The sequence below is a fragment of the Poecilia reticulata genome, chromosome 17 (genome assembly GCF_904066995.2).
Source record: "Poecilia reticulata chromosome 17, P_reticulata-male-v2, whole genome shotgun sequence".
Taxonomy (NCBI): domain Eukaryota; kingdom Metazoa; phylum Chordata; class Actinopteri; order Cyprinodontiformes; family Poeciliidae; genus Poecilia; species Poecilia reticulata.
This window is the reverse complement of record NC_088846.1, coordinates 19,915,554-19,938,612: the sequence shown is the minus strand read 5'-3', so window position 1 is coordinate 19,938,612 and position 23,059 is coordinate 19,915,554. Positions and strand designations below refer to the sequence as shown.

At 39.0% G+C, this 23,059-nt stretch overlaps 2 protein-coding genes across 4 annotated transcripts in view; both read right to left on the bottom strand.

The window, feature by feature from the left end:
• b4galt2 (UDP-Gal:betaGlcNAc beta 1,4- galactosyltransferase, polypeptide 2) overlaps nucleotides 1-23,059 on the bottom strand; it is a 178,324-nt gene that overhangs the window by 22,501 nt on the left and 132,764 nt on the right. For all 3 annotated transcript variants that reach the window (XR_014084330.1, XM_081598501.1, XM_081598500.1), the window contains one exon: nucleotides 12,429-12,551. Coding sequence is in view for 2 of the 3 variants with exons in the window: in XM_081598501.1 (XP_081454627.1) it covers nucleotides 12,429-12,551 (123 nt within the window). In the remaining variant the exon portion in view is untranslated. The remainder of the gene's footprint in view (nucleotides 1-12,428; nucleotides 12,552-23,059) is intronic.
• Nucleotides 14,737-19,626, bottom strand: LOC103467765 (uncharacterized). Its single transcript, XM_081598819.1, has 2 exons — nucleotides 15,625-19,626; nucleotides 14,737-15,339 (listed from the first exon to the last, which is right to left on the bottom strand). The coding sequence occupies exon 1, from the start codon at nucleotides 17,746-17,748 to the stop codon at nucleotides 16,159-16,161; it is 1,590 nt and encodes a 529-aa protein (XP_081454945.1). The 5' UTR covers nucleotides 17,749-19,626; the 3' UTR covers nucleotides 14,737-15,339; nucleotides 15,625-16,158.

Here is a 23,059-nt window from a genome sequence, read left to right as displayed (position 1 = left end):
CTCTGCTCTTTCCCGTTTCTACTTTCTATTTACAAACCTCCCTCAATTTCTGCATCACTTCCCCTCTTCTTTAATCTCCCGTACAGACGAGGAAAATGTAAATGCAGCCCATAAAAAAAAAATAAAAAAAATCACAAACAAATTGCCTGATACAAGATTACAGACGCGAACTGAATTAAAGCAAAAACAGAATAATTTTACACAGAAATAAAACAGAGTCTGAATCCTTTTCTTTTTGTCTTTCTCTGAAGCCTCAGCAACTTTGCTGAGTTGGCACATATTTGTTTATGATTGCCTTTGACAGAGTGTGCATGCATGCATTTGAGCGAGCATGCATTTGCATAGTTTTAGGGATTTATTTTGATGCAAATAATGTGAGTTTGACAGTACGAAGTCTATGTAAGCCCTTCTTTTTTCCCCTCTTTCAGCTTCTCAGTGAACTTAGTTTTACATTATTCCCAGTTCTGCATCTTTTAAATAATTCATTTTGTGTCATCTGACCTGCAGAGTGTGCAGGACTTCACTGTCTTGAATAATTTCTCTTTCACATGATTCAGTACAGACCTTAAAGTGTTATTTGAATCACATATGGTGAAATTCTAGAAAGAAATCTTAGGAAAGCTCAATAGTTGGTTTAGCTAACTGTATCATTCCACAAAAATTAAATAATGTTCTATATATTTAATAAAACGTGAAAAAAATGAATTTACTTAGAAAATGTATATGCAGAAGCAGAAAATCAAAACATTTTAGCAATGAAGCACTCCTTTGTAACAGTAATTTATTGAGGCAAATGCAATTTTAAAGATATTTTATACAGTTCACTGTAATAGACAAACATAATGGGCTTAGGGGGATGAATAAGTAAAAAATTAACTCAATATATTTGGATTAATTTCCCAGGTGATTTCATTGCTATTTAGCTTAATAACTCTTTTAACTCCATATAATTTTGTACAACATGCTGATTTCAGCAGAATTATCCCTGATAAGCCTCAATACAACACATGCACTGCAATAAGCAACAGACAGAGCCAACTGATCATTAGCCGGTGAACACTTCAGGGTGTTTGTCAGCAAAAGAGCCCAATGTTTCCCTCAGGAATTGTTGAGGTCAAATCGGAGCAAGAGGAAAAGCGAAAAGTGCATGTTTTATTTTTCCTGCACACATACAGCTCCTCGTTGATAAAACTGCAAATACAGCACCCTGCTGGTAACCCTGTTAAAGTTCTGTAAATACCATACATTTTTAGAGCAGCATACTCACAACCTTTTTTTTTTCTTACATTGAGATGAAGAGAAAACATCCCCAGATTAAGAAAAACTTTTTTTTTTTACAAAACCACAACATAACAAAATTACTTAATATGCTGGTAATACTTCTTACAATTTATCTGTCCTTCCATGACAGTCAAGTCTTACCCCGTGATATTTTGTAAGGTTGGAGCAAATTAAGCATACTGTACAATCTTTCTAGACACTCCCAGTCCTGGATCTGCTCTTATGCTTTCTTTTCCTCAGTTCACAGGATTTAGGCAAAGGCATTGATGTGTCCATAAAACAAGGTTGATTTCTTTTGGACTAGTGAACAATGGTTGGGACCAGATTCTTATAATTGTTAGAGATTTGGTGACCCGAGATGACATTTTTACATCCCTTACCATGTTGCTCACTATGTGTCTGGGTAGGATAACATTGCGCCCTCTTCCAGTCTCGTTTCATCACACTTTTATTTGAATGTTATGTACATTTAAATGCATCTGTCAAATGATTCAAACCCTTTGAAAAACCTGGTCATCCCCTCACCTGTGGTGATGCTGCACCAAGAAGTACTAAAGGAATCAGTACAAAAACCTTTGAGTGCAACTTCCTTCGTCATAAATTACAAACAAGAATAGAGTAGCATCAGGTTTTAGCAGTTTAGCATTCTGTGGTCCACTTGACATTTACATAAGCATTCGAATCGCGCTACAGTTCACTTCAACCAAACTGTGTTCCAGGTTTTTAGGTGGACCAGAGTTTGCTCTTTTGGTCTACATCAGAGTCAGATTGTGTATTCACACCTTCCCCAAAGAACCGGTCTAGAATTTGTTTAAAGTGGACCAAAGCTTGTGTGAATGCGCCCTGAATTTCAATACATTTCACACATTTCCCTCTGCAGGGCTTTTTTCAAGGATTAAAAGTTGATTTTAATTAAAAAGTAGCATAAAATTAATAAACATTTTCCAATTTATTTTACTCTTTTATGAAGAACAGTGGCAGCAACAACATTCATTGACTTTTAGGTGACTGAAAAAGAAAATGAGAAAGAATATAATTTGTATCAGTATGTTTCTTTGTATAAACAACATTTAGGGATTCTTAGAAATCCTAATTATTTGCAATATTATTGAAAAGCTTCATAAAACATTATGCATTATATTGGCTGTCTAATCTTGTTCATTTATGTCAATAGAAAACTCTTCTGGCCAAAAACACAAATTTGCTAACCCCCCCACTCTCCCCAAAAAAACAAAAATCCCCAACACAAGATCAAACATGTTTTACATTTCACCAGAACAAATAAGTGAGATAAGATCATGTTGTTGGGTAAAGGAGACTTGCGACTTATGTCTAAAAGGTTCGGTTGAAGTCTCAGTTTTAAACAAGACAGTGATGATGATCGATGATCCTAGATCGGCCTTCAGTGCCATCTTATACACATACTACTCTGTATTTATGTGAATAACAGAGTTCTGACCTTTATCAGAATCAAACTTTAGCTAAAAGCTGCAATGACACATCAGAACAGTGAATATGTTCCATGGCTCAGACTGGCAGGAGACAATAACACAGAGTGACAGCGCAGTGTGAACATTATGTAAGGAGGAACAGGACAGCCAGGATCATGTGAAGCCAAGAGAAGGAAGGCTTCTCCTCTGGGAGATGGATGCAACCCAGCAACAACATGTTGGACCAAAACCTATACTGTGACAAAGCAGATCGGTGGCTGCTATAAAATTACCAACCACATGTAAGTTTTTAGTACAAGCTCTTGGCATTTTCTGCATTTCAGTTGCATTTGTATCTTGTATTGTGCGCTGTGTTCCTTGGTCATTATGTTGGGGTTTTGTAAAAAAACAAAAAAACAATGTATACTTTTCCTTCCACTTTCCAATGATTCTTTTTATTCATACAAATATTTGAATATTTTTATTTAAGGCAATGTGCATGACTGGATTTAATGTAAGGAAGCAGCAAATTATGTTCGATGGTCTTTCAACAAAGTGTCAAAGTTTCGTTCCTCTTTGATGCAGCAGGAGAAAAAACTGACCTCCTGCAACTAGAGTCAGAATAAAAAGCTGAATATAAATTTAGCCTTCCTAACTGAATATATTACCCAGAAATGTAGTCTAAACTCATAGAAGCACCAAATGAAAAGGTGTGTTCTCTTCTTACATGGAGAGAAAAGTGTCCAGCACTTTTCTCTCCATGTAAAAGCAAATGCTAAAATGTTTTATCATGAAAAGCTGCATTAGTGCCCAGCAGCGGTCTTGACAGTGGCCTAGAGAGAAATGCATACAGTATACAGTCTCAGACATTTCATTGGATTAATCAGGAATTTTTAAAGCTCCCCCCGCCCCCCTTATTCCCACCAGTGGAGGTAATTGCATTAGCGCAATGAAGTGGAGAAGAAGTTAAGTCTTGACTCGTGTCTTAGCTCTCGCTGCCTGTGCGATAAGAGATGTTGAAGGAGGAGAACTGCCTCATGAGTGCCAAAGCGAATAAATTAACCTATTTCTTACTTTATTTTTAAGTGTAGGAGTTACAATTTAAGACAAGATTTCATCAAAAAATGAAAAGGCAGCTCCAGATATGCTAAAGTACAAAAGTGCATAGTTTTTATTTTATTTACTACCAAATAAAATTTGTATATTTTTATATTCTACAATATGTGACAGTAAAGTTGTTTCAATCAGCAAACTCCCACTTTCTAAATCGCAAATCCAGCTTTTTGGGGATTTCTAGTTATTTTTCTTACTGGGAGCCAAAAAGCAAAAAGAAACAAAGCACTAGTTCATATTCTTCAAAACAACTATGAATAAATGTTTTAAGTAATTACACTCTAATCACTATAGTTTAATATTTTAGAAGCAGTGGGAATGAAAGTTGTTTTAAATAAAAGTTGTTTTAAATAAAAGCGGTTTCAGGATTTTATGAATATTTCTTTTTAATTTTTACTAAAAAATGCAAAACTACTAGAACTGTGCTAAGTTGATTTCAGGCCGTGTATATAAACATTTCATACCAGCTCATACAAGACAGGACGGTGAAGCAGAAAGACTTCTTTTAAGGCAAATCTAGACTGAAATGTGCCTCTTATTATGGCTGAAAGTCTTTTTATATAGATCGGCTTTGCCGTCTAGCACTAACTGAAATCTCTCCCTCATTTTTTCCTCTTTCCTATCCCTTTTCACATCATGTACTCACTTTCAAGTTATAAAGATTCAGGGCAACATTCAAGGCAGGCTAATCCTGTATATGTTCAACAAAAGGTCTATAAGCTGCATTTTGCTGTATTTCCACTCCACTGCCTCTTTCCATGTGGATATCCTGTACCAACAGCTGCTGACTGAGACGATTCTGTCGGACCATACCTTCCACTCAATGCTTCATTTCTCTCCCTCCCTCCTTCCTTTCCTCTCTGCTCTTCCCACTTGCTTCTCTAATTTCCTCCCGAAGCAACTTTCCTCCTCTGTCCTGTTATATCTTCCTTTTTCTGTCAGCACATCCCTTATTATTGTGTTTTTTTTTTCCATAACGATCGACCATAGAGGGTAGAAACAAGATTGTACCAACTTGTTAGAAGATAAAAAAAAATACATAAATAAAAATACTAAAATATTCACTGAGTAAGGTCACAGCACATGCCTGGAATCACTTGTTTGGTTATGGAAACTACAGTATCCTACTGCGGCTCACAAACATGTTCCAATTTAAGTGGAGATACTGTCCAGGGTTCTCAGACACTATTTTACCATTTGAAGATAGAAATATTCACATTAGACGTTAAAATATATAGAATCTGTGCATTGTGGAGAAAGGGAGAGTCAACAGAAGAAGCACAGCAACAGAGGTAAGTATTTTTTGGGTTGGTTAAAGGAGAGCTCTTTCTTTTTTAAGGTCTGAAACAAGGACAGAATGGTTATTACTACTGAAATGACTAAAGTGACAAGTAATTTTCCAAACATTGCTGATTCATTCTGCAGACACAGCAGCAGGATATTAAAAGTTTATTTTCCAAGTTAGGGCTCAATTTTCTCCTACTTCTGATTAAATTTAAAGGAATGATCTAATTTACTAAGTAGATCTTAGGAGTCCTTACACAACTACAAGCGTTTATTGTACTTTATTCAAAAGGGAAACTAGCGTGAGGCTACAATAAAAAAAATAAAACATTTTGGTCTATTAAAATGCAGAGTAGCTGCATTTTAAATTCAATAATTCAGTGTAGATCGAACACTACTTGAAATTTTTGGAACAATCTAAGTTTAGCTGCTGGTGTGTGTGCATGTGTGTGTGTGTCTAAACTGACATCCAGGTTGTAATTAAAAACATCTCTCCGGTTGGTTGTGGCTTTGGGATTGTGGGACCAGTTGCCGATACGGAAACAGATTCTGTGGGAGGAACTTCACACACTGATGACTTTTAAGATGTAACCTTTTCAAATCAATAAAGCTCGCGGAAGGTCAGATGGACAAACACATTTTAACATGAACTGCATAATGCAGTTCTCTGAGTTTGAGGCCCCGGCCTCTGAGTTTGAGGCCCTGAGTTTGAGGCCCCGGCCTCAAACTCAGATCACCACACGCTGATGTTGCTGTTTCAGTCCTCTGCTGCTTCCTCTTGTCAGTTTGTCTCCTCCACACATTGATTCAACTTTATTACGCAGCTTCCTCAAGATAGTCAAGCTGTCCTTTGTTCCTTGACAGTAAAAAGAAAATGTGAGTGCTGGCTGCTTATCTAAAGAGCAAGGGAGGAGATGTCTCGTCTTCCTGCTGACACTCGAGGATGCTTTTATTTCCGTGCGCTCAGAAAACAAGCTCCTTCTGCACTTTTCTGTCTTTACTACTGGCCATAGTTCGTTTAACCTACAGAGGAATTATCAGCCTATGATTTCAACACAGATTTAGATTTCTGTACTTGACCGCTCATATTTTAGGGACACAAGCAGAGTAGGTGAGGCCTGAAACAAGGACAGGATAGTCAAGATGACAGGCGTTAAACAAAATCAGACATCCTTGCTTTCAGAGCTGTCAGTTTAAAGAAACATCAAGAAAATCTGTCATGACACAGCTGCATCAATTAGCCCCGATTTTGTTCCTGTCTTTCACACCATTTCATTATTTCTGTCAGTTGTAGTTTTTAAGAAAATAAATTACACACCCTTCCTGTTATCGATGCAAAGATATTTTACTGCAGCTGCATAATCTTAAACAGAAAAATCCAAAAATTAACTGGAGCACTTTCGTTCGGTTGTTACTTCATAAAAAATATTTTCTTTAACAAAATCATCAATGCTATTTAGTATCTATCAATTCCAATAAAACTAATGTGAGGGTGATTTGAAAAATCTACACTTTGATTTTTTAAGTTCTTTAGATATCTGAGAAAATTTTTAACTATAACTAATAGCTCTTTTTTCTGGGGAAGAAATATGACATAACACAGAATCTAAGGAGAACTACAGAACTGCGTGCTATATGTACTGCACCGTCATCCTCTAGTGTTGGCTAAATACTACCTGGTGTTTAACTGGTATTTGGCGCTTTAGTTTGATAAAGCTAATATTTTTCTTGCTCTTATTCCTACCATGTTGGGTAAAAGATCAAATCTATCTGTTTTTGCAGAGTATGTTTAGGTCTTCGGATGTAGTGGTTCCATTTTCTTCTGCAATTACTGACAACTGTGTGTGAACACAAATGATGTGGATCTTTTTGTGGGATTTTCTTTTTCAATCCTCTATAACCTCTCTGCAAACTGTACCTAAAGCATGCAAATGAGAAAATGGCAAGAAAACCCTTCAAGGAGAGCTGAACTTTATTTCCAGATAATCAGATTCTCTTTTACTGACTGCAGAAAAATAAGGAATGATGGGATTCAATGCGGGTCTAACAACATTTTAATCCAAGAGTATGCAAAAAAAGTCAGTGCAGGTTCATTTATTTTACTAACTCAATTCATGAAGTGAAATGCAAAGTATAGATTAATTACACACAAGTGTTTATAAGAATTTATTTCTGGTAATTATTTAGATTTTCTACTTATAGCTAATGAAAACTTCACATTTAGGTCAAATACTGCCCAATATGTGAATTGTGATGTCATCATAAATTTCAGACAAGATTTGATCTGCTCTCTTTTATTGGGTCAAATACATAATTAGCTGCATCTAAATTGTCACTCTAAATTGTAAATGGTACACTGTTTTTTTTTATTATTCTCTATTTGTTAACCCAAGGCTAAGTTTAGTAAACCACAATAAAAGTACTTTTTTGATATCCATCGTTTATTGTCATTTTCCTGCAGCCTTGTCACAATCCTTTCTTTCATTTTCAGCTCCTTGACAGAAAGGGAAAAATATTCTAAAAATAACAAAAGCAAAGGCAAAAACGTGAGATTTCAAACACTCCTCATGCCTTGTTCATCTGCCCTGACCCTGATTTGTGACTAAACTTATCAAAGGCTTGACACGTTCAAAGGGTTGCTCTAAAAATACCATTGTCGAGGCTTCAGAGAAGCGCTCACTGCTGTGACTGCACGTCTGTAAGATGCTGGCTCAAGCACAGCTAAAAGTCACAGCTGGGAGGTTTATTGAGCCAAAGGGTAAAGGTCAGCGATAAGAGTGGCAGAAGGTGGTTGGTGGCTTTCCAATCCTTTAGCTGCGTGCTCAGACTTCATCCTTATCGGTGATATCATCCAACATTTGGTTGAGGCCTGGCCGGGGCAGTGGCGCATACCCTATCTGACTGAAGCCCACCCCATGCAGCAGGGACAGCTCTCCTCTGGGCTGAGATGAAGCTGGCAGGACCCATTTCAGTCTGCAGCATCAAAACCAGCACAAAACAGGAAATTGCTGGAGGGAAGCAAGCAAACAAGATGTGAAGAGATGGATGGCTGCTGGGCTGGAGAGAAGTACTAACTGAGGGAGGGGGAAGGTGCTGAAGGTGAGAGTAGGAAGTGTATAAAAAAAAAAGCAATTTAGTGGTTTAGTTGATGCTCCTTTTTCAGAGCAGCCTTCAAAGAGAGAACAGATGGAGGCTGCTGGACACATCAGCTGCTTGCTTGGTTCAAACTCATGAACTATGTCTTCTAATTCCAGCTGAGCGAAAACCAGAGCACACTACCCCTTTGCCACTGTGCATTCTAACACGGCTCTTTTATTTCTCCATCTCTTTGCTCCTGTCTTACAGCTATTTTTACTAAATCCAGCGAGACTCTGTCTGCTGGATATTTAATTAGTTTACTTGGGATGTTCTTCCTCTCTGCACCCTACCACATTTGGCATTGTCTAAGCCCTTGGATTTCAAATTAAATCTACAAACAAGCTTTTCTTCAGGAGATCACTCACTTTACCCTTTATGAGACCTTTTTTGGGGCTGCAGCATTAAATGTGTAACAATGGTCAGTTATGCAACAACATATATATACAAGCCATTTTTTTCTAATACCAAGACAGCCTCCAAGCAAAATATGCTCTAAAGCAGACTGACCTTGTTTATATTTCTGTGAAGGAGTTTCACTCAAATTAGAATCTTGTGAATCAAGATCTTATTCTCATTTGTAACAACATGTCATAAATAGTGGTGGGGGTAGGAATCCCCGAGAAGACAAGAGCAAAAAATTGCCCTGCTGGTACTGGTCAAGACAAAGGCACCTGCATGGGTGTCATGTTAAAGGTACAAAATCAAGAAACCAGACAAACCAAAGACTGACTTGGTGTCAAAAAGAAATAAATGATAAGTTTGAGCCACAGAACAGGCAGCAGCTTATGGATACTGTACTCCTATGACAAAAACAGTAAAATAGAGGACAATTTTTTCTAGTTTATTTGCAAGTCAACACATGCGTCCTGATTACCCAAGCTAAAAATAAATGAATACAGATCTAAGCCAGGGTTTCAAATGGATTTCACTTCATAAATCTCATCTCTATTTATCACAAATTGAATTTATATTGCCATCCGCCTGTCTGCTACTAAATGCGCTAAAAGGAATTATAAATTAACTAAATATAAATATATGAATTATTTAAGTAATTGAACTATTTCAAGTATGGTAATTTAAATTGAGCATCTTGTAATTGTTGGGTACCTTCCTAAAGGTGGACTCACCATCTGTGATATCATGACATGTCATGAAGGTTCTTCAGATACAAACTAAGGTATTTCAGCAGTGACAGTGATGGGAGGTGCTAGAAATAGGTAGGTTCAAGAGAGGTAGGTAATACCTTCACCGAGTGCCATGCCCCAACTCAGAAAAAAATCCCCACCAGAGTTTTGGTCCTGCTTTATTTTAGTTTTAGCTAGAAAAGCGCAGCCTCGTCCCAGGGTGTTTTTTTTTCAAGGGAATTTCTACTTAACTGATTCAAAAACAACAACAAAAAGGACTGGATGGTGGACGGTGGGGGTTTACAAATGAAGCCCTGCATAACCTTTGTTCTGAACTCTGTCCTCTTATTTCTTGTGGTTCTTCTTATACTGAGATTGAGTTCGTGACTTTTATAGAAAGAGATAAATGTGCATAACAGAGAGGACTGCCTGTAACTTAGAAAAATGAACAAAAACCTATTTCTATTCTACTCAGCCCCGCAAGACAGTTTGTTTAGCTCCACTGCACTTTGCTAGGTTTTTCAGACGTGTCAGGATGAGTTTATGGCTGCAAATATAAATTAAAAATAAAGCATAAATACATTTTTCTACACTTTCTTACATTTTGACAAAAAAAAAACAATACCTCCTAAGCTTTCATATCCAATTTAGCTTTTTCTATGTTTTCATTTTACATGTATTGCAAAAGAAAAAAAAAAAAAAACCTTTATACCAGTGGTTCTTTACTTCAAGCCTACAAAATAAAACTGACAATATTTTAAGTATCTGTGATAAGAGATTAAAGAATTTACAGATAATGCTACATATTTTGTAGCATATGGTTTGGTACATAAATACATAAATTGGTACATAAAGTTGTAAATCTGAGGCACGAAAGAAAGATCTTTTTACAAAGTAACAATAGTGAAAACGCTGCTCTAAGGTGGAAGTTCATAAGGTGGTAGAAAACATTATGGTCATCTTTTATATTTATAAATTTGGAAGTAAAGTTGAGCTGTAAAAAATAAATCAATTATTTAACGGAAAAACATAAAAATGTATATTTATCAAGAAAAAAACTGAAAAAAAAAAAAAAACCTAATAGCCCCCAAAAGTCACAGAGCTCATCAGTGTGTTAACTTTTGGTTTTAAAACAATGTTATGGAGGCATTTTTAAAATATACTTATATGTTGATTTTTAGAGACTTTTAATTTGGTAATTTACAACTTCCTGTCTGTCTGATCTATAAACATCACATAGCAGAGCCCTGTTCATCTTCGCCACTCATAAAGAATAGCGAACATACCACTCAAATGGGTTAATTGGACCATGTGCTTTAGGCAGGTTACACACAGACTCAGCTTTTTGAGACTAAGCAATCCAGTTGAATCTGTTGTGAAACAAATTATGAAAATATGTAAGGGAACTTTATGCACTAAGTAGATGGAGAATCTGTAACACAGGCCTTTTTCTCCTCCATAATTCGGGAACTTTTAGTGTGAAATAAAATGAACTTAGGAAATCTTGCCTTTGATTTTATGTTAACTAAAGCCTGACAATTAGCTATGTCTTGATTCTGAAACACAATGTTAGAAAGTTTACATTTGTTCACTCAATGTTTTTATTTCTCCTCAACATTATCTCACATATCAGAGTGGCTAAAATAGCGGAGTCGAAGTGCAGGGCAAAATCTCTGGGGAAATCTACAGCGTCTAATAGCTGAGAGTTTGTTTTCCTCCAATAAAAACTTAGTGGTTTAACTCTGTCTTGTTTGGCACATTATTGCAGACATATCAGCACACACAACCCTCTCACACAGCAACCATAGATCTCTTTTTATCACATCTTACCAGATTCAGAAAAAAACAACTGTAATCTTCTGAACACTGTTTTGCTTCACACAGTCAAACAGTGCCTTTCCCAAATGCTCTATTTCAGTTTTCCTCCAACATAGTAACTCTGAGTGGAAAAGATAAGCCTCACACTGTGAGGGCGACACACACACACACACACGCCATACAGCAGAAGAGGAAAACAGAGGATACAGAATATAGATACAATGAAGATGGAGGTGGCACTGAATCTGTGGAGAGGCGTCCTGCTGTCTTAAGCTGTGCGTCTGTATAATTAGTACACTTGAGCCGAGTTTGCTGGATGCAAATGTAACTGACATCATTTTTTTCTTTGAAGCCGACTTTGACGAGCTGTAAAGAAATACCCAAGTGACATTTTTCCCGTTGAGCGAGGGGGGCTTATGGGATCACATATCAGGGAATATGTAAAACTGCAAGTACATATCTGTACAGTTTTTAACTTCAAACGAAGCATCCAGCCCCAAAGATGCCAAGTTACTCATATGATCGCCAGTTAACCAGGTAATTAAACAGAACCAAGTGCAAGAGAACCATGCGTCCAAGATGAATCAAACTAATTATCATCTAAATGCGTGAATGCAACCAGGCAGACCCAACTCATCTTCCTGTCAACCTGTCAAACAACTAATGCCCTCCCGGATTTGACTCTAGCCAACACCCACTGCAACATAATTAGTGAACTTCAGCTTGACATTAAAAGCTGACTGAAGCACTTCAAAAGGTTAATTTATGAAATAATCATTCTCCTTCTCTGAACAGTTGTAATAAATCATCTAAATGAAGAACTCGTGTGTCACTTTTAGCTGAGGTGTCCAATTTTCTACAGAGATAGCAGAAATAAGGAATAATGGATGACAGTGCATGTATTTGTGACGGCTTGGGTTGCTGTAGGTGGTCTTACATTGTTCTTAAAAGACAATGAAAATTAATCCTGACAGTTCCAACACATCTCAATACTTTTCTCAAAAAATTCTGTGTCAAATCTTATATTTATTTGTTTGGCCTCTGCTGGAAGATGTAGATTTAAGCACAAAATTATTGCTTGTATCAGGTTTTAAGGGCTAAAGTAGGAAGTAAAATTCTGTCTAATTTCTACAGAATGAAAAAAAGGAATCATAGCAAAATGTACCTTTTTTGGCCCCGTTTTTGTAAAAAGTGAATTGGAAACAGACCAATCAACTTTCCTCTGATCCTCCTCACTTACCGGTTATAGATGTCGTCGTCCTCTCCTCCCCAGCCCCAGTACTCGTTTGGAAAGCCGTTGATTTTTAGAAACTGCTTTTTACTGAGACCCGAAACTCCTCCAAAGTAGCCAGCATAGGGCAACCTGCATAACGGGGAGGAAAGACATGGGAAGCAGAAAAGGTGAGAGGAAGTTCAGAGAAGTAGTAGATGAGTCCAGACAACATGAAGAAACATTTCAAATCTACATATCTATCCTAAATAAGCAATTTTCTGAAAATGAATTCTGTAAAAAAGCGAAAACATTCATTTGGAGGATTGGTAGCACCATTTCTCTGCTGAACCAAAACAAAAGTTTATTCTGCTTTGAGGAGTGAGCAAGATGTCCTCAGAGAACTGCGAATTTCAGTAGAAAATACAACTTCTGACATTTTTATGTTCAGCCTGTGGAAGATCCTATTGTAGCTCAGTTTATTTAAAACATCATAAGAATGTTTTATCTTTGACAATTTGACAAGAGACAGATACAAAATAGAGAAATTATTTGAGAAAGTTGCACCAGAAAGCATTGTTGTCAATTTATATTTATGGACATTTGCAGGGGCGGATCGAGAAAAATATTTATGGGGTGGTAAGAGGGTGGCAGGGATATTTTCAGGGGTGGCAGCATATGCCAGTATATATGTGTATATATATATATATATATATATATATATATATATATATATATATATATATATATATATATATAGGGTTGAAAGTAGTTTTAAATTCTTGGGGGTACTATGACAAAGAAATATATATACATACATATTACTTATATGTGCTTTGGAGTTTCTGTGCTGATTATTTTTTTTGCGAAGCAATAAAAGCTGGTAGCTCTTGAATTGCTACAAAATAAAGCTGTATTTCTCAGAGGGATAATCAGTAGCCCAGCATCATGACCTGTTTGTTCTGAAGATCCTGCAGCTTCCACTTCTCTTCCTAACATGGTGCCTCCTCACCCTGACTCTCATACTGACAGGAGTAACCACAGAGCTCTGTCAGGTTAAAGCTCATCTTCTGAAGTTGGGATATTTTCCTCCAACAGGTTCCAGAGGAATCACCTCAAACCAGATGTTGGAATGGATTTTATTTCACTGTCATTTGTGAATGTTAGAGCCTCATTGTCAACAGTGCAGCTATAAAGGTTGAAAAAGGTTATTATTTTGGAGAAAATCTCATCAACATCAATATTTCCACTAAATAAGAAGCAAAATACTAAATTGTTTGATAAAGGACAAGCCTCTCAGAATCTGAGCTTGACCGCACCAAACTATTTTTTATATTAGACAATTTAATTCCATATAATTATCGTGGAAGAAGCCATTTGTTTGTTAAATACTTAATGAAAAATATATACTGTGTTTGATGTTTGTTAGTCACAAAGAACTAGAGGTAATTAGTCCAAGTTTGTCGTTTATTGAATGTTCAGAAACTACAGCGGCTGTGATGAGTCACAGAAAAGGTAAAACAACCTGAACAGGTGATCAACTCTAAACCACTCGCACCTTTTTACTCTCCATCTCTCTCTGTCATTTTAGCACACCCGTTGCCATGGCAACCTCCTGCGCTCCACAAGCCGACCAGAGATTATGTTAAAAATACAACATTCAGTCCGTTACGATATTAGGTTTGCAGGCTTGATATTTATGTTGCGATCATTAATAAACATCTCATGAACAAAGAGGTGGTTGATTAGTTAATTTTAAACTTCTGCTCTGCTATTTATTTTGATAATGTAACCGGAACGCACAGTAATATAATTACTGAGATTGTTCGCTGGGTCATTAATTTGAACATGTTTTGTTGATTTTTTTTGTTGTTCTTTCATAAAGTTACGAACGTTTTTAAGCGAGCCAGAGGAGGGCGTGTTGGTCTCAGCATCCTGGCTGCGTTCAGTTTGTCTCCTAATGCCGAGATCGACTCAAAACCTTCCGCGATCGACGTATTGCACCGCTGCTCTAGCAAAGCACGAACAGTTCAGAAACAATATGAAATGAGAAAAAAGGTAGTCATTAACTGATTAAGTCGTGTTTTAGATTGTTCTTGAAAAACTAATCAGTCACGGCTGATTAGTGGGTGAACTCACGGCTGCACAGTGAAACCATTGATGTTTTACAGCAGACAGCCGCTCCTCTCTCTTGCAGGTACCTCTTCCCCCGCTAAATCTTTTAGGGGTACGCACCCTGCCGTAACCCCGTAAGGGGTTACGGCAGGGTGCTGCCGTAAGGGGGTCCAAGTGCACTTGGGTCTCACCTGGACCCAAGTGCACCAGGTGAGAGACGTAGTTAATTTAAGAATATTTAATGGAAAAACGAATAAGCAAACTTACAAACATGAAAAAAAAATCCAGGGAACAAAAGAAATGCAAAACAAAGACAAATTGGAGACACAGGAAGATCACAAGGAAACCAGGAAGAAATGAGAAAAGTAACAAGACGAACCGACAACTAGTGACTAACAATGAGGTGCTTAAATACTGGAGGTTGTGAGCTTCAGAAAAACCTGGGGTGGATGATCCATTGATCCATTTTCTTACACCATTGTCACCATTGTCAGGAGAGGTGCTGGTGCCTATCTCTAGCAGAAGGCGGGGTACACCCTGGACAGGTTGCCAACAACACAGAGGCAGGACAAAACAACCATGCACGCACACATCCACACCTAAGGATGGGTACAGAAATCAATTAACCCAACAGTCATGCTTTTGGACTTTGGGAGGAAGCCGGAGTACCCGGGGAGAACCTATGCATGCACTGGGAGAACATGTGAACTCCATGCTGGGAATTGAAGCCAGGGCCTTCTTGCTGCAAGGCAACAGTGCTATCAAGTGCACCACTGTGCAGGACCTGGGCTGATGAGCAGGTGTGAGTGGAAGGAGTGGAAGCAGACTGTGAAGGGATCGAGAAAGTGGCAAAGGAAAGGGGGGAAGATTACACAAGGGGAAACAACCAAAATACAAACACAAAGGAGTAAGGAGACTAAAGGAACCTAATTAAACTAGAACAAAGGAAAATAACTAGAAACAAGAAATAAACATAATTAGAATCACCAATGAAGAACAGATGTGGAAAACAAGGCAGAATTAAATGGAAACAACTAAGGAAAACCAAAAGAATCTGAGGAGGACGCCGGCGAACAGCAGCCTTGGAGGACGCTGGCAGCAGAGCACGTACCTTGGTGGGTGTTGGTGACAGAGTGGGAACCTTGAGGATGCTGGGGATGTGTCAGGTCCTGACCAACCTCCTGAGCATTGTCACAGGTTCTGTCGACCTCCCAGCCAATCTCCTGAGCCTGGCTTGGAGGTCAATGGGACCTGCGACATGAGCAGTGGAGCAAGTACCTGCCGGTGGCAGAACAGGAACCGGGAGGCCAATGGGACCCAAGACGAGGCTCCGGAGGCCGACAGGACACGCAATGAAACTCTGGAGGTCGCCCGAGAGACCAAAGAGACTCGGCACAAAGCCCTGGGGGTCAGCCGGGAGACCAACGGGCCTCGCTACGAAGCCCTGGAGATGGGCCGGGTGCAAGCTCTCCTGCCAACATCTTTCAAGCGATTAGCTCTTCCGTCATCAGCCCCCAAGTGTCAAGCTCCCTTGACACTGCAGTCCTGTTGTCCTCAAGGTTTTCTACCATCAACAATCAAGCATGAAGCTTGGAGCCCTCATGACACTTCTCTATTTATAAGTATCATGCTTGAACCCAGTACCTCAGGTTGTTTTGCACATTTTCAGAAGTGTATTGGTGAAGCCTCTGACCACACGTCTGAATACTCCTGCTCCTGCTGACTGGCCTGAAGCCGACTGGCTGTCTTCGTCGGTTTCCTCTACAGATAGCTGTTCTTCTAAGACCCTTAGTCTATTGTTCTGCTGTTCCACTGAAAGCTGCAACATTTTGTTTTCCTGAATATAGGCGGTGCTTGTCAGCGCCAGGGCAATGCGATTCAGCTTCAGGTCTTTGTTTTGCTTCTCCAAGATGGTGTTTATCTGGCTGCGGATGTCGTTTTCCTCCTGCAGGGAGGTGTAACCCTCCTCCAGTTCAGTTTTTGTCTGCTCCAAGACAGTGTTGTTCTGCTCCAAGACGGTGTTGTTCTGCTCCAGGACGGTGCTTTTCTGCACCAGAGTGGTGCTTTTCTGCTCCAAGGCTGTGTTTATCTGCTCCAAGGCAGTGTTTATTTGCTCCAAAACAGTGATTTTCTGCTCTAGAGTGGTGCTTTTCAGCTTCAGGGCAGTGTTCTCCTGCTCCAGGCCGGTGTTCTCCTGCTCCAAGATGGTGTTCTCCTGCTCCAGGGCGGCGTTTACCAGCTTCAAGGTGGAGTTATCCAGAGTGGTGCTTTCCTGCTTCAGCTTCAGGGCGGTGTTCTCCTGTTCCAGGGTGGTCTTTTCCTTTTCTAGGAATCCCATTTTCTGCTCTAGGGTGGTTTTATCCTGCTCCAAAGCTGTGCTTTTCTTTTTCAGTGTGGCGTTCTCATACTGCAGGGTGCTGTTTTTCTCCTCCCAGATGTTTTTTTTCTCCTCCAGGATTTTCCATTTATGATCCAGGCTGGTGTTCTTCATCTCCAGGTTAGCGTTTATCCACTCATATGCAGCATTCTCCTGCTTCAAGATGGCGTTGTACTGCTCCACGGTGGTATTTTTATGTTTCAAAGCAGTGTTTTCCAGCTTCAGGGCGGTGTTCTCCTTCTCCAGGGTGTTGTTTTTCTTCTCCAAGATTTTGTTTCTCTTCTCCAAATCTGTGTTTTTCTTCTCCAGTGCAATGTTCTCCTGCTCCAGGGTGGTGTTTTTCTGCTCCTGGGTGGTCTTTTCCTTCTCTAGGAATGCCTTTTTCTCCTCCAGGGAGGTGTTTTTCTGATCCAGGACGGTGCATTTCTCCCCCAGGGTGATGATCTCCTGCTCTAGGACACTGCTCATCAACTTGAAGGAGATTGTTTCCTTCTCCAGGACAGTGCTTTTCTGCTTTAGAGTGTTTTTTTCCTTCTCCAGTGCTGCGTTTTTCTTCTCCAAGGCAACGTTTTTCTTCTCCAGGGTGATATCGTCCTTTAAAATTTGGTATCCTTTGGACAGATGTTCAAAATCCTCGTCTTTTTTTCTAATCAGCTTGTCTTTGTCAAGTACAGCTTTTTCTAAATTGATTACTTGAATCTTGAGCTCCTCATTTTCTTTCAGAAGAATCTGTCTTTCAGTAGTCATCATGTTGACTTTCTTCAAGACATCTTCGAGCTTCCGCGTCTCTCCAGCTAAAGTTTGTTGAGTTTCTTTATATTGCCAAACAGAAGTCGATGCCTGACTGTTCTGATTCATTGTTAATCTTCTTTCTTTAGATAAATCCAAAAACTCCTCAAAAACTCCTTTGTGTCTTGTACAACTTTCGCACTAACTCTCTTGTTAGGAGACAATCCTTCTACTTGCTCTCCAATGGCTTTGAACCTTTGTGATGTCATCAATTCTCTTTGTGGCATCAATTTGCATGATGTCACAAATTGATGTCACTGCCTCAGCAGAACAACTAGAAAACTACTGAAGTTTGTGTTAAAACAAACTTTACGGCTGAATGTAGCTCGGCTTAGCTGATGGCCATTGGAGACAGTTTGACTGGTAATATCACCAAGGCTGAAATCCGCAATTGGGAGACAGCGGCTCTTGAGGACAATGTACTGGACAGCAGGGTGCGAGGACCAACTGTCAAAAGGAAACGGGTGGGCGTGTTGACCCAGCTGGTGCCTAGGAAGCCATCAATTCCGACTCTCTTTCTGGACAATGTCCACTCACTGGCTAAGAAAGTGGATTTGTTAGATCTGAGGCCGAGTTTCTGCAGAGATGAAGAACTGTGCTGTTCTTTGCCTAACGGAAACCTGGCTTAACAGCAACATGCCATACTTAGCCTTCCAGATCAACAGTCTTCAGTTATTCCAAGCAGACCAACGGTCAGGAAAAACATGGGGAGGAGGACAATGTATGTGAGTGAAGGTTGGTGTACCAACTGTGGACTGGTTAAAACCTGTCAGCCATACAATCTGCCTCCGGAGTTTACTGCAGTGTTTGTCACCATTGTTTACATTCCGCCGGGTGCTAACGGCAACGAAGCTTCAAAGGAGCTGTATGACACCGTTAGCTCACTGCAGATGAAGCACCCGGAGGCATTTTACGTTGCAGGGGACTTTAACCATGTGAAACTGACGGACACTCTACCCAGTTTTTACCGGCATGTCATCCTTCTTACACTCTATTGTGTTTACACCAACATTCACGGTGCGTACAGAGCTCTTCCTCGCACCTTTCTTGGCCTCTTCGACCACATGTCCATCCTGCTGGCGCCAGCATATCGTCCGCTGATGACACGGATTATGCCAAGGAAGAAGACAGTCACTGTGTGGCCCAGGGATGCAGCCTGTGTGCTCCAGGACTGTTTTCAGTCCACAGATTGGCAAGTCTTCAGAGAGGTGCCTCCTTATGAGCAGGGGTGAAAGTAGTTTTAAATTCTTGGGGGTACTATGACAAAAAAATAAAATAAAATAATAAATAAATAAATAAATAAATAAATAAATAAATAAATAAATAAATAAATAAATAAATAAATAAATATGTGTGTGTGTGTGCTTCTTTTCTTTGTGTGCTTTGGAGTTTCAGTGCTGATGAATTTTGAGATGCCATGAGACCTAAATTCTGAACATCATGGCATGGAGTGATCCTAGTTTTCCATGTCTGACATGTAACCATTTATTTTAGCTAAACTAAAATAACTAAAATCTCCAGCATGGGGAAGTGGAATGAGCTCAACTTTTCTCGACACTTTTAAACCGGTTCTATTGATCCTCCGTCCAGACAGGGGGATAATCAGTAGCCCAGCATCATGACCTGTTTGTTCTGAAGATCCTGCAGCTTCCACTTCTCTTCCTAATATGGCACCTCCTCACCCTGACTCTCATGCTGCTAGGAGGAACCACAGAGCTCTGTTAGGTTAAAGCTCATCTTCTGAAGTTGGGATATTTTTCCTCCAACAGGTTCCAGAGGAATCACCTCAAACCAGATGTTGGACTGGATTTTATTTCAATGTCATTTGTGAATGTTAGAGCCTCATTTTCAACAGTGGAGCTATAAAGGTTGAAAAAAGTTATTATTTTGGAGAAAGTCTCATTAACATCAATATTTCCACTAAATAAGAGGCAAAAAAAATAAAATAATAGTTTGATAAAGGAAAAGCCTCTCAGACTCTGAGCCTGACAGCACGAAACTATTCTTTTATATTAGATAATTAATTTAATTCCACAAAATTATCGCAGTAGAAGCCATTTGTTTGTTAAATACTTAATGAAACATATTTACTGTGTTTGATGTTTGTTGTAAATGACTTGTACTCACAAAGAACGAGGTAATTAGTCCAAGTTTGTCGTTTATTGAACGTTCAGAAACTACAGCGGCTGTAAAGGTCAAAGGTAAGCAAAGGTAACCCGAACAGGTGATCAACTCTAAACCACTCGCACCCTTTTACTCTCTCTCTCTCTCTGTCATGGCAACCTCCTGCGCTCCACAAGCCGACCAGAGATTACGTTAAAAATATAACATTTAGTCCGTTACAGTATTAGGTTTGCAAACTTGATACTTATTTTGCAATCATTAATAAGCCTCTCATGAACACAGAGGTGGTTGATTAGTTAATTTTAAACTCCTGCTCTGCTATTTATTTTGATAATGGCACCGAAACACACAGAATTGCGCAACACCTTGTTGAAACAATAATTACTGAGATTATTATTTTTGTTGTGCCATTAATTTGAACACGTTTTGTTGACTTTGTTGTTGTTCTTTAATAAAGTTACAAACGTTTTAAGCGAGTCAGAGGAGGACGTGCTGGTCTCAGCGTCCTGGCGGCGTTCAGTTTGTCTCCTAATGCCGAGATCGACTCAAAACCTTCCGCAATCGACATATCGCCCTGCTGCTCTAGCAAAGCACGAACAGTTCAGAAACAATATGAAATGGGGAAAAAAGTTATTTATTAACTGATTAAGTTGTGCTTTAGATTGTTATTGAAAAACTAATCAGTCACGGCTGATTAGTGGGTGAACTCACGGCTGCACAGTGAAACCATTGATGTTTTACAGCCGCTCCTCTCTTGCAGGTACTGCGTACCCCCGCTAAATCTTTTAGGGGTATGCAGTACCCTCCCGTACCCCCTTACTTTCACCCCTGTATATATATATGCCATCGCACTCTCACGTTTAGCTTACACAGACCTAACATTGGACTTAATTTACTTGATTTATTTGTTGCAAAATGTTTAAACTTGCATTCATGTAGCACTGAGGATTAAATATAATTTCTTAATATAGTATAGTTAATTATTTTTATGTCTTTCATACTCCTGCTTATTGATATGTATTACTGGATTGGACAGTGCCCATTAGTCACTATGTGATTCATTGAGTTATGTCCAGAAAACCATTTTAACCCAATGCAGGACGAGCAGAAATCTGTCACAAAAATATTTGTAGCGCCATCATTTGTATTTTGTTTCTGTTAGTTCTGTCAAGATACAAGAAGGATCAAATTTATCTTATATTGGTCAGTCGTTTTATTTTAAATATGCTGTAGGAACCATAGTTTGATGATTAGTTCAGTTTTTTGTCACTTGTTTAACTTTTAGGAATTGCAGCGAGTGCAGACATTGCGCCACAATAAAGGTACAATAAAGCTGATAAACAGGTGAAGAACCAAACACCACCGAGCAGATAGAGCAGAGATTACCGATCAGGGGAATCAACACCAAAAAACTAAAAATTTTCCACACAAAAAAGAAGCAAAAACACCAAAACATAACATTCAGTCTGTTACATTATTCCGTCAGCTTTGATGTCTATATTGTCATTATTAATAAGTTTTCGCCCGACTACCGCGGTGGTTGATTAGCTGATTTAAACAGCTCTACTGATGTGACGACCCACTGCTCACTTGTTCAATGTTTTCTTTAAGTTAAAACTTTTTGCTCACCTGTTAAATCTGAAGCCCTTGTTATCCAATTCATAGGGTTGAATTAACCGCTAAATATTGCGTCCATTGTTCAGATTCTTTGTGTGACTGTGGTATTTTCTGACCACCCATAATGTTGACTCAAGTGCAGTGGTGGGAAGTAACGAAGTACTGTACTTAAGTACAATGTTCGTGTATCTGTACTTTACTTAAGTAGATTTAATAATGGATACTTTCTACTTTTACTCCACTACATTTTACAGTAAGTATCTGTACTTTCTACTTCACTACATTTCTACAAAACTGTCGCGTTACTCGTTACATCCAAGTCGCGTTGCTCTTTTTTTCCGTTAAAATGTGAAGTTCAGGGATTTAAGGTGGCGCCGTAAAATCCGAGCAATAAGGTGACTTACGTGTCTGTTGTCACCCATCGCCTCCCCCTTTATTCGCACGCGGAGCTCCAAGACATGCGCAGTGGTTTCCTCTGAGCGGGAGGCGATGCCTGTCTAATCGTCAGTAATATAATAGCGCTGTATAAATTGATATAACGACATGGAAAATCAGCAGCGCTTCGCTTTCACAGACGGTGGGAACTTCGTCCAACTTGTCACTTGGAAGGAAGGCTTAAAGAAAGGTAAGCTCCGTGGACGTGATGCTAGCAAAACTAGCTGTACAGAGACACATGTTGCATCTGCGATGAAAAAAAGTTGTCACTCTTGCCCTGAATTATTGTGTGGAGGTGTTGACTGAGGTGTCGCAAATATGGGACAACGCTGGTACCAAAGTCTGCATTGATATGACATTCAGGAACGATCCGATTCTTCTGGACGGATCTTTACTGATTAAATTTATTTCAGCAAGTATTTAAATATTTAATATCTAAGTATTTAATAAGTATTTAATATCTAGTTTTTTTATGGGAATGTGGATCTTTCAGATCAATTTGAGAAGCAATTTTGATAGGTAAAAGTTAATTTTTTTTGTGTCACGTAGCACGGGTTGCAGGTCTTGGGTAGGTGGTCTTGACTACAACTCTGCTACTGGCTCCTTGGTTGCCTGTCCTCTCCCACCCACCTTCTTTCCATCCCCTTTCTGTTAGATTTCTTTAAAAAATAAATGCCACTAGTGGCAAAAAAAGTGAAGTTCATGTTGTTAGGACAGGAGACGAGATTTTTCCATCCCTGAAATTATGATGCATAGAATCACATATCTAAGTCTAAACCATGTTACTTAGTAAAAAGATAAAAGCATGCTTTATCTGTGGCATTGTTCATTAAAATGGCACATTTCTGATGTATTAAAATTAAATACGATTGGTACACTTAATGATATTAGCGATTAGGTAATCCATTCACCAAGTACTTTTACTTTTAATACTTAAGTATTTTTAAGAGCCAGTATTTTTTTTACTTTTACTTAAGTACAAATGTTAATGTGGTAGTTTTACTTTTACTTGAGTACATTTTTGTCTGTGTATTTGTATTTTTACTTAAGTAAATTTTTTGAGTACTTTCTCCACCACTGCTCAATGGACAGCAATGGTGCATGTGTGGCGCACGATAAGTCAGGTAATGTCCAGTCCAGTAATATATCCATCAATGCTGCTGCCTCGAGCTCTGTCCTTCTCTCGCACTTCCTGCTACTCAGC